Source organism: Octopus sinensis, linkage group LG9 (genome assembly GCF_006345805.1).
Source record: "Octopus sinensis linkage group LG9, ASM634580v1, whole genome shotgun sequence".
Classification (NCBI taxonomy): Eukaryota; Metazoa; Mollusca; class Cephalopoda; order Octopoda; family Octopodidae; genus Octopus; species Octopus sinensis.
The window spans coordinates 92205849-92222014 of NC_043005.1; the positions used below are offsets into that span (position 1 = coordinate 92205849).

The 16166-nt window shown below is 34.5% G+C and overlaps 1 protein-coding gene across 1 annotated transcript in view; it reads left to right on the forward strand.

Annotated features, from left to right (window-relative positions):
• LOC115215477 (organic cation transporter protein-like) overlaps positions 1 to 15649 on the forward strand; it is a 28464-nt gene extending 12815 nt beyond the window's left edge. The window contains exons 5-10 of the mRNA XM_029784641.2: positions 1223 to 1391; positions 6850 to 7068; positions 9524 to 9747; positions 12368 to 12549; positions 13913 to 14064; positions 14878 to 15649. Of these exons, the coding sequence (XP_029640501.2) occupies positions 1223 to 1391; positions 6850 to 7068; positions 9524 to 9747; positions 12368 to 12549; positions 13913 to 14064; positions 14878 to 14932 (1001 nt within the window). The 3' untranslated portion in view covers positions 14933 to 15649. The remainder of the gene's footprint in view (positions 1 to 1222; positions 1392 to 6849; positions 7069 to 9523; positions 9748 to 12367; positions 12550 to 13912; positions 14065 to 14877) is intronic.
• Positions 15650 to 16166: the final 517 nt, after the last annotated feature.

Consider the following 16166-nt stretch of genomic DNA (forward strand, 5'->3'; position numbering starts at 1 on the left):
TGAGTTCAGAATGTAAAGTTACTACTGAGGTTAACTCCTCATGATCATCATCGCTTAACGTCCTCTTTCCATGCTGGTATGGGTTAGACAGTTTGACAGGAGTCAACACCAGACTTCTATGTTTGTTTTGGCAGGATTTTCACAGCTGGATGCCCTTCCTAACACCAACCACTAAGCAGAGTGAATGGAGATAGAGAGCAAAAGAGAGAAAATGAGGACAGAAACAGGTATGCTACTGTAAAGGAGAGACATAGTTATCAAACTTGAGAGAAGAGTAGGAGGAGAGAGAGAGAGAGAGGGTACCAAGGGGGATAATTACACTATGCATAGTTTAATTTAAATTATCCTCTATTATTATCTTCAATTTACTTATGTTGGCAGATACATATAATTTGCTATATAATTCTAGTAATATTTAATTCATTTATTTATTTAAATTATCTATTTATATAATCTATTCAAGTGCTGTAGAAATAAAAGTGTGTGGACTTACTTAAATTAGAATGTTTGAAGGTCTGGTAGTGTTGAGATATTCTGTTTTTATAATTAAATTTGTCATCTCTTCTGTGAAGTTCAACATCTAAAGACCAGCCTTTGCTACTTCATCCCATGTTTTACTGGGTCTCCCTCTCTAAAACAACCAGACTCAGTCACAGGATCTTTTACTTTGTCTTGCAACTAATGGTTAGTACCACAACAAAAAGCACCAGGTACATTCAGTAAAGCAGTTAATATTAGGAAGGATGGCCAGCCATAGAAACCATGCCAAAAGGGACTTTGGTGCTTGGCAGTTCTCTGGTTCATTGGATCCTGTCAAACCATCCAAATATTGGCACTTCTTTATACAGACATTGTAGAGCATTTAACTCTTCAATTATTGTGCAGACCTTACTGCTATAGAACTGGAGTGTTTTGATGCATGCTTTAAAAAAATGACATTTTAATTCTATCACTGACCGAACAATTCTAAATACGGTAAAGTTTACATGCAACTCCCAATGTTAAATAGCACTTTGATCTAAAAGCATTTCAGCTGACAGTCATTTCATTTCAAAAATAACAAAAATCTATATCATTGGCAAATTGAGTTCTTGAGACAGTATATATATAATTGTGGGTTTCAGGTTTTTAATACATTGGCTTTTACACACTCTTTTGAAGATGTAGCATCATATACACTTATATCTTTTCTCTTTCTTCCTTTCTTTTTTTAATTCTATAGCACTGGAAATTGTACCAAGCGATTACCTACCTTATGTTAGTCTATATAGTCAAGTGATGTTTACTGTTGGAGAATTAGTTGTAGTAGGCATTGCTTACTGTACTCGGGAGTGGCGCCTTCTTAGTCTTGTGCTTGCCATCATCTATTTCATCTTTTTGTTCTTTATGTTGTAAGTAAACTTTCTTTCTCACCAACGTCCCAGTTACAATTTAATTTAATTTCACACATCACAATAACATTCTCTCTTCTGGTTAGTTATCACAGACAAAAGAAAAAGGGTGAGGAGAAACGGAATTACAATTTCATTACATTCAAAGTTTATGAAACTTGGTACCAGACCATATACTAGGAAGTATGAGACAAAGAAGGAACTAATTCTACTAAATTCTACACAATGTAGCATCTAAATAATTTATAGTAATTATTTACAGAAAGGGGGATTTGGTATTAGTGTTTCTAGGGAATACACTAGAGTATTCTAGAATATTCAGCGGGAATACACCAGGAACAGTTTGGATTTGTTTGTGTTGTATAACAAGTAATGACATCCATTAATTATGCCTGAAGGCTTTCTTTTAATAGCATTTAATAGCAGTTATATCAGAATATGAAGAACACATTGTGAGTAACACTAATGTATCATTGAAGACTGGGTCATCAGATGATGCCAATTATAACAGATCTATAGACAAACAATAATAACAGTTCTCTGAATGTGTATGTGTAGAGTAGCACAGAAGTGTTTCTTGAAGACTGGATCTTGACATTATCTCAATTATAACACATTTATTGACTAACAATAAAGTCAGTCCTTACATTAGTTTGTGTTGAGTGGTAGAATCAGTAGAGCAGCCATGGTTGAGCAGTTAAGAAGTTCAATTTATAATCGTGTGGTCCTGAATTTGATTACACTGTACAGTAACTTGAGCCAATGCCTTCTACTGTAATCTCAGGCTGAGCCAAATGCTGTGAATGAAATTAGGTAGACAGACATTGGGTAGGAACTTGTGGAGTGGACAGTCCATTTTCTTGGGTAGTAGACTAAAAATGTCTCCTGGATTAACACCACCACAACATTATTAGATATCTTTTGTGGAGTTTACTCTTTTACAAACGCTTGACACAGGTCACCATACTGAGAATGACCCATTCTGAGGTTTCTTCTTCTCTTTCCCCTACCAGCTTCAGAAGTTGAGGAAAAGTCCATTGACACTGCTCTACCTCCCTTATGCTATAAAAAGAAAAAAAACTTACAAAAAAAAAACAATCCAATCAAAAACAGAAAAATAGTTGACCTTTCAATTGAAAAACACAAAAATAGTCAAATTCACATTCTTCACAAAGTACTACTAAGGAAAGAAATCAAATAGATATATTTTCTACTTATAAATAGACATATGGATACACAGTCAATACATATCCTTCATAATAAATAATTACAGTCGATATACTATAATTATATAGGTGTAATATTATTGTTATAATTACATAACAATCAAAATATGCTCATTCATATATCCTATAGATCACAAATAGATATACAAATAAGCTCAATGTATAATTCCAAATGTAAATACATCTAAACATACAGAAAATAATTCTGAAAATAACTAAAATTGATAAAAAATCAACAGGGAAGTCTAGAAAGATATACAAATAAACAACACTGCATAGCAAGATCCAGGAAGGTGGTAATCCAAGTAGAGATACACTGGTAATCTGGGTAAAGTTCAGGGGTAAGGTGGACTTTGGGAGGCTGAAATAGTCCAAAAAGGGAGGAGCAGGTCAAAGAGAGGAAGAAGGTCAGTCTAGGCAGGATCATACTGGGGTGACCACAGAAGCATATATTATATATGGTGCAAAAATAAAAAAACACAAAAATGAGGTAAAAAAAGCAAACAACTGAAGTGTGTTAGGTTTATACTCAAGAAGATTTGAAGGAGAAGTCCTTTACATTTCAAGCATACACTCCTCTGCAGAAAGAATAAACATTTGTTCCTTTCTCTCCTCATCTATTTTTTCTGTGGAAGAGCATATGCTCAAAATGTAAAGGACATATCTTTCTATTTTTCTTGAGCATAAACCTAATGCACTCTGTTTTTTGTTTTACCTCGTTTTGTTTATCATTTTTGCACCACTTAGAAAGAGATATCCTTCTTTGACAAACTGTAAAGAACCATAAGGAGAATTTTTAAGCATGTGAACATATGGTGGTGCTCCAGCATGACTGCAGCTGCATGGCTGAAATGAGTAAAAGAATAAAATTCACAGATTTGGGGTATGTTATTAATCAGCTGTATTATTTGACTTGTACTTATTTTATCGATCTTGGAAAAATAAAAGGCAAGTTTGTTCCTGACAAGATCTAATCTCAAAACTTAAAGTAACATTACTAAATACAAATTTGCATATTGTCAGCCTATTTACCAATTCTTTCAATCCATTGTCCTTCAACAATAATAATCCTAATATTCTTGTCCATAGTAAATATAATCTATTTTGGACAATGGCACGAATAATTTCTCACATGCCATAACACACAGCAAGAAAGAATAAATATTTCTTTATTGCCCACAGGGGGCTAAACACAGAGGGGACAAACAAGGACAGACAAAGAGATTAAGTCAATTACATCGACCCCAGTGCGAAACTGGTACTTATTTTATCAACCCCGAAAGGGTGAAAGGCAAAGTCGACCTCGGCGGAATTTGAACTCAGAACGTAACGACACGAAATACCGCTAAGCATTTCACCCGGCATGCTAACGTTTCTGCCAGCTCGCCGCCTTTCAAGAAAGAATATAGATGTCCTTATAATGTGGATCCTCACCCACTTGTATGTTATTGTCAGCACAATTAGGTTGTGGTGGCATTCCGTATCTTACTATCTTTGACTCATCTATCGTGCTATCACTGATAGATCTGCAAGACAACGATTTTGAAACGTCTACCTTGCTGGTAACTCAAACTTGTATATATCACATAACTGACACTGACTCCAACTGAGAACTCGTACAATGACTCTACTACTACTGACTGTCTGACTTTATAGTAGCTCTTTCATATCACTTTGTCAGGTTTTTTTGGGGTGGGGAACAAGTAATTTTTATCTTACTTTATTCATCCCTCCTCTCTTTTTAGCGTTCTAACTTCATATTTTTTCTTCTTGGTGTCTATTTGTAAGAACTCTGTGTTCTTCCTGTTTCTTCCACTTGTAATGCTGTTAGTACCTGGAATGTGTCATACAGCCATTCCATACATTCCTCCGATCTGTCTGCTTAATTTTCTATGAATCTCTTCTTCAATTGGTTTCTGTGTCTTTTTTCAATACTTTTTCTGCTTTTAATTCTGTACATCATTTTTCCTATGTACTTTGTCATTTTCCCCTCTTCCGTGTATTGTTTTCTGTTCTTATTCCTCATGGACACCTAATCACTAACTTTTAAAAATTTTGGATTGTCTTTCCTGGTACTTTGCCTTTCCTAACAGTTTATCAAAAACTGATTTCACCTTCCTCACAAACATCAGTTCAGCTGGTGAGCTTCCTCCTGGTGTACTGTAGTTCAGTGTCACCCTGTATACCCTTAGAAATTCCTGCAGAGTGACTTCGTCTGTGGCTTCTTTGTTTGCTTTTCTCAGAGCTCTTTTAAAACTGTCGACAAAACACTCTGCCTGTCCACTTGATGTAGGATAGTAAGTCACTATCGTTTTATGTTCTTTCGTGAACAGTTTGCAGAATTTTCTAAATTCACTGGACACAAATTATCAGATACAATCATGTCTGGAATGCCAAATCTTGTGAATAATTCATTCAAAAAAATATATTTAACGTTGCGGAGGTTGGTCTTTTGCATTTAACAATTTCTGGTCATTTTGTGAAACTGTCAACTACTTCTATGCAGTAATAATCATTTAATGGACCTGCAAAATCGACGTGTTGTTTTGTCCATGGACTTTTTACTTCTGGCCAAGGCTCCCATTTTTGAGTAGGCAATTTCACTGCCAGAATATATCCTCTGCAACCTTTTACTGCGTTTTCAACTTCCTTGTCCATCTTCAGCCAATACACATAACTGCACATAAGCACTTTCATCCTTGCAATCCCTGGATGTCCAATAAGGAATTCTTTCAACATTCTTTTTAGTAGAGTCTCAGGTATCATTACCCTTCCACCAAACATCAGTATGCCATCGCATGTTGAATATCTGTTTACCTCTTGTTGTTTTTTCTTACTGAACCTTTATTTGTTTTCTTTCGCTGACCACAGATTTTTTTATTTTCATTAATGAACTTGTCTTTTGACACATGTTGCTTTATCTCCTCCAGAGTTTTTGGTAACTCTCGTACAATGTTCCACATTATGTGTTTAATTTCTCCTTCAGTTCTTAGGGTTGCTTTTATTGTGTCTTCAAATGGTCCACCATTTCTGGGTATTAATCCTAGCTTTATCAAAGGTAAATATTCCACTGCATAGTTGTAGTTTAGTAGTATGGTGCCCCATCGCTGCAACCTGTTTGCTGTATGTACTGGGATTCCTTTCTTGAATCCATAAATCATTAGCAACGGGCAATGGTCTGTTTATAGTCTAATTTGTCTAGCATATATAAACCTGTGGAACTTTTTATGCCAAATATAACTGCCAATACCCCTTTTTCAATTTGGCAATAATTTTTCTTTCCCCTGGCAATAGTGTCCTTGATGTGTGAGCTAAGGCCTTTATGCTGCCATCTTCACATTTGTGTAGGAGTATAGCACCTACCCTGTAATCACTAACATCTGTTTCCAGTATCATTTCCAACTTCGGATCGAAGTCTGGTGTTAACATACTTTTTAGTTCCTCAAATGCCTTCTGGCATTTTTATGACCAAAACCATTTTGCATCCTTTTTTCACAGCTCGTTTAGTAAGGCCCTTGTGTGGTGTGTGTTCAGGATATATACTTGAAAGTAGTTTACCAAGCCTAAGAATGCTTGTAGAAATTTGACGTTCATTGAGGGAGGCATATTCTGTATTGCCGTTGCCCTTGATGGGTTGGGTCTTCATCCCATTTCGTCAATTACTTGACCCAAATATTTGATTTCTTTTCATCAAACATTCACACTTTTCCTCTGTTAGTCTTAACTCGTATTCATTAATTTTCCTGAATACTTCTTAATATGTTCAAAGTGTTGCTCCGTTGATTTGATCTTTATCAAAATATCATCAAGATAAGCAATAGTGAAGTCCCAATCATTTAATGTTGTGTCCATCACTTGCTGGAATATGGCAGGTGCCACTTTTACTCCAAAAGTACATACCATATTTAAGACACTGTGGTTAGTTCCTCTAAAGATTTCTACTACTGTGACATGAAGAGAACATTAATAATTCATTATGTGTAATGTTTCATGATGATGCTGATGATGATAATGATGATGATGGTCATCATCGTCATCTACTCATACTCTTCACATTGAGTAAACAGCAACAGTTGTAGCCACATCATATACTTTCATAACTATTTTATATAAATTGATTCTTTGTGCCAAAGTGTAATTTTCTTGAAGCAGGAGTAAATTAGATAATAAGTTTCCCGTTTGCCTCTTGAATCGTTTTTTTTACTTTCTCTCTTTCTCTTTTTGTTTTCAAGTGTTATTGATGAATCTCCTCGTTGGCTAATTTCAAAAGGGAAACTTGACAAAGCTGAAGCCATTCTTAGAAAAATAGCCAAGAGAAATGGAAAGGAGTTTTATACCATGCTTACAGAAAGAACATGTAATAATGAAACAGTTCCAGTGAATGGCAGTTTTGGAGATATATTTAAATCAAGAATTCTCTTATATCGAGCATTCAACATGTTTTTCAACTGGTAAGTATCTAAGACTGTGGTTTCTCAATCTTTTTGAATTTTTAATATATTAAAACTGAACTGTATAATTACAAGCATATTTCAAATTATATTTTTTTTAATTGTTTAAAATTTTTTTTTAATTTATCTTTTAAGAATTTTGAATCAGCATGATGAAATTGATCTCATTATATTCTGGAAGAGTCACATTACAAAGGCAGATAAACACACTAGTTGTTATTCCCTTCTTGCTTTCAGAAATTTTATCACATTTCCAGCAATCTCCTTGAGAGGCTTAAATTCACCAATTGTTAGAAAATTTAAACCCATCAAAAACACAGGAAGTGTTACTAAAATTTCTGGGAATATAACTATAAACAAGAAGGCATTAATAAGACTCTGAATATATATGATTTGTATAGAACAGAATTATAAGTAACAAGTGTTTCAAGACTCTCAAAAATTATAGATTTTTAGTTTTTAAACTCCAGGTGTACTTTGATACTCCTTGTGACACACTATGGCACTGTGACACATAAGAGCATCATGTCACACTGTTTGAGAACCTCTGATTTCATGGAATATTTTGTTCTTTGTCACAACTTGCAGAAAATGATTAAAAGGTTTAGTTGAAGTCTTTTGAATTTTTTTTTTTTATACAAAGCAAAGAACTTGTGAAAAACTGGTTCCTTGTGTGATGTTTAGGTTAAAGTCAGTTCTGATGGGGCAGATCTATAATCAAAATTGCTCCATCTGTAAAATTCTTGAGTATTTTTATTACACAAAGTATATCTAGAACTACATTATCAGATGTGTCTTTAATTTAATATAGAAAACAGTAGGATGTGTTCTGAGGTAGATTAGGCTTGTATTTCTAGCTGGTTGAGCAACTCTGTGGAGGTTTCCTCATTGGTTCATATATGCTTCAGTTGCTAGAATTAGTTTCAGTATTTTGTTGTTATTTATAGAGCTGATTGATTGATTCAAATTCAACTCGATGTGGAAATGAAACTTTCAATGTAGAGAGTCATAATTAAATACTGTTTGGTACTTTAGCTGATGCTCCATTGTTTTGGTACCTACATTATTATTTTGGGACAGTATAGCAATACCAACAATGTTTATTCCTAAAGTTGGCAGAAAGCCATAAATCTTGCGAAAGCAAAACCCAGTTATATGGATCCTATTATTTGACTGGTCCTTTATTTTATTGACTTCAGAAAGATTAAAATAAAGTTAACTTTAATAGGATCCTAGTTCCCAATGTAAAGAATTGTAATTAAATACTACAAAATATTTTGTCCAACAACCTACCAAATAAAAGTTTCTTATTAGGCATTCCTGTCTAATTGTGTAGACCAAAGTGTTCTTGAATTGTCCCTGATATATTACTGGGACTTCTTTTGTTGATGCCAAATATTTAGAATTTTGTGATGCGTTACAATTTTGGTAGGATTCATATGACAATTTTGAATTCCATTTCAGTTTTGGTGTTAATCATATCATATGATTGAGACCCATTCTAGTTTCACTCTAACACATCACCACATTTCAATTGTGAGACAGTTACTTTATCACTCTATTATCATTGCTATTGCTGTTTAACACTAGGTCAGCCTCAATCAATCAGCTCTATGACAGAAATCATTCCAGTCACCCTGTTTATTTATATAGGCAGTGAACTACATTATCCAATAAGTCTTTTAATTACAAAAATTGTAGGAAATAATCTAATAGAGATTTGACTGCTATTTCTTGCAGGGCAAGTTACTATATGATTAACCATTCCCCTGTGACACTTTATTTGTTTCTACCAAATCCATTCCCATAGAAATGAGGCAGGGGAAGACGAGAACCATGTATAATTCATATTATAGAACTTATCACATCAGGCAAACGTTCACAGCCAAAATGTTGATATCCTAACTACTTGAGCATGAAGACCCTTGGGAACAATGATGAAAGCAGCAGTGGTGATGATGAAGAAGATGATGCTTGTTAATGACACTTCAAACAAGCTTATATATCTGAACTGTTTCATCATCATCATCATTATCTGTTTTCCATGCTGGCATGGGTCGGAGAGTTTGACTGGAACTGGTAAGCTGGAGAGCTGCACCAGGCTCCAGTCTGTTTTGGAATGGTTTCTATGTTTGGATGCCCGTCTTAATGCCAACTGCTCTACAGAGTGTACTGGGTACCTTTTACATGTCACTGGCATAGGTGCCTTTAATGTGTCACCAACATGGGTGGCTTTAACATGTCATCAGCACAGGTGCCTCTAATGTGTCACTGGCACTCACCGCAGCTACGATTCCACTAAGCTTGGCATGTCTTCTCAAGCGAAGCAAATCGCCAACAGTCTTGGTCACTTGTCATCTCTTCCACGAGACTCAGCATCTGAAGCTCATATTCCATCACCTCATCCCATATCTTCCTGTTTATGTTTATTCCTGCTGGTACTGCTTGCTTTCAGGATAGCTGTGAACATAGTGTATTATGGTTTAATGTTTGGATCAGCCACTCTGGCAGGAGATTTGTTTGTGAGTACTTCCTTGATGGCAGCTGTTGAACTGGCTGCATATGTAGTACTGATTTTACTTGTAAGTAAATGTGGCAGAAAAACACTATACAGTACATCAATAATTTTGACTGGAATTTTCTGCACTTCATCAGGATTTGTAAAAATTTGGGCAGCAGGTATGTATGACAACCTTCTGAAAGCTTTTTCTAAATAGTGCTTGGTATCACATATTGTATGGAAACAGATTTAATAATTAGGATATCAGATGAAGAATTAATGTTTAGCTTCTTTTTTACAAGCACAGTACAGTAATTCCTCGACTATTGTGGGTGTTACATTCCAACACCTGTGATAGGTGAAAACAGTACTGTACTGTACATTTTTTAAATCATTTTTATAATTTGTATATATTTATTTTATTATAAATGCAAAACAATACCACAGAGGAATTGATGTAAGCTTAAATAATAAACCACAATAGGTGAACCACAATATGGCAAGGGATAACTGTACTGGGAAACAAGCAGGAGACACTTTCTAATTGTCTTACAAACCATCACTTGTTTGCTCAGATCCTACAGTTTACTCTATGTATACATACACGCATGCATGCAGACAGATACACACACACACATGCTCACACACACACGCATGCACACATGCCTCCAGTTTGACGCCTGTTGTAGAAGGATTCCAACCATCCCCAAGTGACTAAAGGTGGGCTGACTCACTGTAATAAAAGAAAGAGCTGTGAGTGATCAACAGTTCGTGCTGGTAGCAGTTCACTGTGAGCCTTCGATATAGAGTGTTGGGTCTCATGTAATAGTAATAGTAGTGCATCCTGTATATGCTTTCTTCCCCTTGCTTCCTTGTATTATATATCCAATACAAGGATATAAAAGTGGTGATGAGTTGTTCAAAGCATGTACTGAACGTTAAGAATTTTTTTATACAACACCAAAGAAAGTCATTTAACAGGAAGAACTTATTGGCCTCTGTGATGCAGTTGCAACAGCAACAACAACCAAACCAACGGTTACCGGAATTAATGTTGAAGAAGTCTAAAAATACTTCAGGTTCATACTTGCCAGACAGCGTAGCAAACTCAATTGGAGAATTCAAATACAACCCAGAAGAAAATATTACTTTCTCTGCATATTTTTGTTAATACAAAGAAATCTTCAAAGAAAGGTTGGTCCAATGAGATAAAAATACGACTAGTTTTAAGAAAGTTATCCTCTACCAAATATGAAAAATATGGTAACTATATTCTGCCAAAGAAGCCAAGTGAGATTTGTTTCGATGAAACAATATTTTATCGAAAATTTTCAGTGAAAGAAGTTCCCTGTTCACTGACAACATTTAAATTCGGTCAACAAAAAAAAAAGATGATGATTTTGTCACCTATGCTGGAGTGGTTAACAGAGAGTGTGAGAAATTCTAACTGAATGAGTTAACCCAGACATGTTCAAGTCTTTAATTTTTGCTCAAGGGCTTACTGCAAGCAAAGATGCAAATATATGTTCCCAAATATTAACAAAATTAGAACAGAACCAAAATTTAACTCTGCAGGCAGTAGCAGAGGAATGTCAGAGGATTATTAATCTATGACATGCTGCAAATAAAACTGAAGAGAAAGATTGTTCCCAGATTCAAGCTTATCAATCGGTATCAGATAAGAAAAAATGTCAAGATTAAATCCATCTTATGGGTGCAGTAGTCATCATTTAACTGTCAGTTTAAAAATATAAAATGCTACAAATGTGGTAAAATAGGCCATAATAAGTCACACTGTAGGATAGAACCTAAAAAATGGTTCAACAGAAAAAATTGTATAAATAGATTATCAGTGACAATAAATACAAATGTCCCTCAAAGAAAATTTGTGTGTGTAAAAATTAATAACACAAACGTAAAGTTACAATTGGATTCAGGCAGCAACATCTTCCAGCCTTTCTGTACTTCTTTTCATTTTGGCACTAAATCCATTATTGTTCCTACTGCAGAAAACAAATGGTTACATGCTACGATCTTCAACTGCTAGAAATATCAATGTAACTCATAATTTCTTTGTAGACGACCTGAAGATTTATGCTAAAAGTGTTAGCAATTCCAAAAAACAACTGGAATTAATAACAACATTTTCAGCTGATATAGGCATGGAATTTGGCCAAAAGAAATGTTCATATTTAGTTATAGAATGAGGAAAGTCAGTCCCTTAAACCCAAAACCTATGCATCAAAGGTCACTCTATCTCCCCATTTCACATAAAGAATGTTAAAAGTACCTAGACTTGATGAAAATGTATCATATGAAGGCACTGTGAATAAAGATAGAGTGACCCAAAAATATTACACCAGACGTAGGAAAATATGGCAGTCGGAACTCTCCTCTTACAACAAAACAATATCCCATAATGCATTTCCAGTACCAACATTTGGGAAACTTGATTGGTCTGTAGAGGAAATCCACTCCATAGATATCAAAACCTGCAAAACCCTGACAACAACTGGGAGCTTCCACAGAAACAGCAAGGCTCTATCTAAGAAGAAATGAAGGTGGTAGAGGCCTGTGTTAGCTACATCCCAAAGATGGATCCTTGTATCTTAGTGGGAAATCCAAGCCCTCCTCAGTGGAAGATTTAGAACAATTAAAAAATAGAAGTGACATACATATGAAAAGAAAATATAGATGGATGGATGTGTATTTTTTACAATTTTTTACCTCTGCAGAATGTTTTAATAAAAGCATATTTTATCAATTAAACCTTATAATGACCATCATCTTTTATTTCAGATATAGGTTGGCTTTCAACTCTTCTTTTATTGGTTGGAAAATTTGCAGTTTCAGCAGCATTTGCCATCATTTACAATTACACAACAGAGCTCTTTCCCACAGTCATACGTAACACTATACTTGGTTTGAGTTCTTGCTTTGGAAGAATTGGTAGCATGGCAGCCCCTTACGTTCTTGTTGCTGTAAGATAAATTTTTTTACTGTTGAGTTATGAAATATATTAATTACATAATTACAATATTAATTATATAATTGCAATAATAATTATAATAATATAATTATACATTTTTATCAGTGAGCTATCGATACCTTCTCTAAATTTCTCCAACGTTTTTAGTTTCATTATTTTAATGAGGTAAGCTGTCAGAATTGTTGGCACACCTCATAAAATGCTTAGTAGCATTTCTTCCAGTCTTTCATGCTTTTGGGGGTCAATAAAACAAGTACCAGTCATGCAATGGGGTTGATGTAATCAACCTGCCCCTTTCCTAAAATTGCTGGCCTTCTACCAACATTTGAAACCATGATTTAGTGAGAGGTAATTTTGCAGAATTGATAGATAGTTGGATAAAATGCCTTTTGTTATTTAATTATGATCCTTTATGCTATGAGTTGAACACTTATCAAGTTCAGTTTTGCTTTTCATCCCTCTAAGGTCATTAAAATAAAATAGCAGACAAGTACAGGGATTGATTGAATCAACTTAACTCTCCCCCTATATGTGTCAATGTTAAAAATCATTATTTTGACGAGATTCTAAAAATATTGTTACATTGGTTTTTTCCAAAACTATGATGGAAATAAGACTCTGAATGATAAGAAATTGTGTTAATGGATGAATAACCATTTTGTATGTCAACTCTTTTACTTTGAATGGAAAATGTAAAGTATTTTTCTTCTAAGAATATAATATGATTTGATTCAAGATGCAAAAACAGGGTTTCAATTCTTGATCTTTCAACAGTCAGTTTATTGACTTCAGTAACCTAGTTCATGTCTTCACCAACTTGTTTTAATACACTGAAATCTAAATAGAAGCATCATAACCAGAAAGACAAATGGAGCATGGCTGGGTATAAACTTAGAATTATAATAAATGTCTCGATGAATTTCTTGTGTAGTCTTCTGTGAGTAATATCAGGAAATCTATGAATTTTGATGGATATTCAAATACTGACCAGGTATCAGCAAGGAATGATTAAAGAGGAGATTCTTTGAAGAATGATTTTACTCATTCCTTGAACAACTGAAATTCAGAATACTAATAAAAATCTGTCCATTATGCATTGATTGAATTAACTGGATTGATAAATACTAATTGATATCTTTCAAAAATTAATTAGTGTAGTTATGAACTTTTTGATCAATTAATTAAACAGAATTTAATTTAAATTTACAAACATAAATTGATTTTGAGTATTAAATTAAGAGCGAATGAGATTATAGGTTTAAAGAATGCATGAATGTAAAATACAGTGGATATAAACGAAAAACAGCCACGAGCAAGCATTTCATGAAGCATTTGTGTTTTTCATCTAATTACAGGGAACAGAAATGAAATCTAAATTTGGCATTGGTTTACCTGTTATTCTCTTTGGAATTTTTGCTATAGTGGCTGGTGTATTATCTACATTTCTTCCTGAGACTAAAGGGTATAATTTACCAGACACATTTGAAGAGGGAGAAAATATAGGAAAGTAAGTTTTGTTGTTTTTCTCTTCTGTAAGAGATAAAATCCATATTATAAATCATCATCATTACCATCATTATTTAATGTCAGTTATCCATGCTGGCATGGGTTGGAGGTTTTGACAGGACCTGGCAAGCCATAGAACTGCACTAGGCTCTATTGTTTCTACAGATGCATGCCTTTCCTAAAGCCAACCACTTCACAGAGTGTACTGGGTGCTTTTTCTGTAACACCAGAGAGGTCAACAAATAACTTGCAAAACAAAGATCCCTGACTAGGAGGGGGAGTAATATTGAGGGAGGTGGCTTGTGTGCCAGTTGGGGGGTTAAAGTATAATAAAGGGAGGAAAATAGGTGTCTTGCTATAGAGGAGATACTTGGCTACTCCAGATATATCATTCAGCAGGTGGGACATGAATCTGTACTACCTGGCTGTAGTACAGTGCTTCCTGGTTATAGTAGAAGTGAGTAATTAGCTCAATCACAATATCGTTTGATATTTCAGAATCTCACTTGATTCAACAGCTTTCTCTGCATTCATATTCTTAATGACCATTCAACCATGTAACCATCAACTTCAAAAGTGGGTCTCTCTGTTGGATCAAATGGAAGAATGGCATATGGAGAATGTCTTTCTCCCAAACATATTTCACATTCAGCAATCTCTTGATGTAACATTTCCAAGGCTCTTTCTTCTCGATGTCTGTCGGAGTATAAGGAGAGCACTGTCATTCCAAACATATTACTTCCTAACTATATCTTGTCATTCACACAAACACTGTTTTTGCAATTCAGGTTTATAAAATTAACTCTTTTTCTAGGAAAGTGAAGCATAAAACTAATGGTGAAGATAATAATGGAATGGTTTCAGACTAATCCATGAAACTCTTTTTGGAGGGTAAAGAAAACTTTTAATGAAAGATCAACTGATGTACGAATATATGCCGCAGAACCAGTATAGGTATCTGGCAGTCTTAAAGCACAAACTGTCCTGTCTGTGATTGAAATGTTCAATTTGTATTTGATACTTTGAAGAAACTTAGATGATTGCAACATTCGTACATGACAACATTACAACAAAAAAATAACAACAATAAGGAAATTTAAATAATTACAAACACTGAAAAATAGCACAACTGCAACGATGATTCTGACAATGATTTCTTTTGACTTGGAATAAGATCAGTTGTGAATGATGAAGGATCCTCCTTTGCAGTTGAATGGACCTCACTGTATAACAGGTATTTGTTATCATCCTACCACAAGCATGCAATTCACAAACATACGGAAATCAAAGTTTACTTTTTTATCCTTTTCTTTTTATAAATCTTACAATAGACCCAATCTGGAAAATGGAAACTTAATAAAAAGAAAGAACATTGCCAAAATATGTGAAAATCCAAAATATATTTAAATAAAAATAAAAATATCAACAGAAAAAAAACAATGTCATATACAAGGTAATATTTTGCATAGTTCTTTTTACATGGCTTTTTGCAGTGTTTTTCTTTTTTGCACAAATGAATATGTGCTAAGAAAAATAATGCCAATAAAATAATGGCATTGAATTGGTTAAATCATTTAAGTAGTGGTGTAGAGAATGTCATATAAAAAAAAATCTTTATGAATTAAAATTTATTTCTTATTGTATCTGGAGAGAGTCATTTCCTTTTTGTGCCTTATAATGTAACACACTCACCGGTAAAATTTCCACATTTTCTTATTTTTATTTTCCTAAAATTTTCGTTGCATCTTGCAACCTTTTCAATAGTTTTGAGGCCCAACATTCAAAGATCATGATTCACCACTTCGTCCCATGTCTTCCTGGGTCTACCTCTTCCACAGATTCCCTTCACAGTTAGAGATCGGCACTTCTTTACACAACTGCCTTCATCCATACACATTACAGGACCATACCAATGCAGTCATCTCTCTTGCACATCACATCTGACGCCTCTTATACCCAAGTTTTCTTACATTCTGTCATACATGCACACTGATATTGCACATCCAGTGAAGCATGCTAGCTTCATTTCTTACAAGCCTACACATGCCTTCAGTGGTCACAGACCATGTTTCACTGCCATGTAGCATAACAATTCACACACAA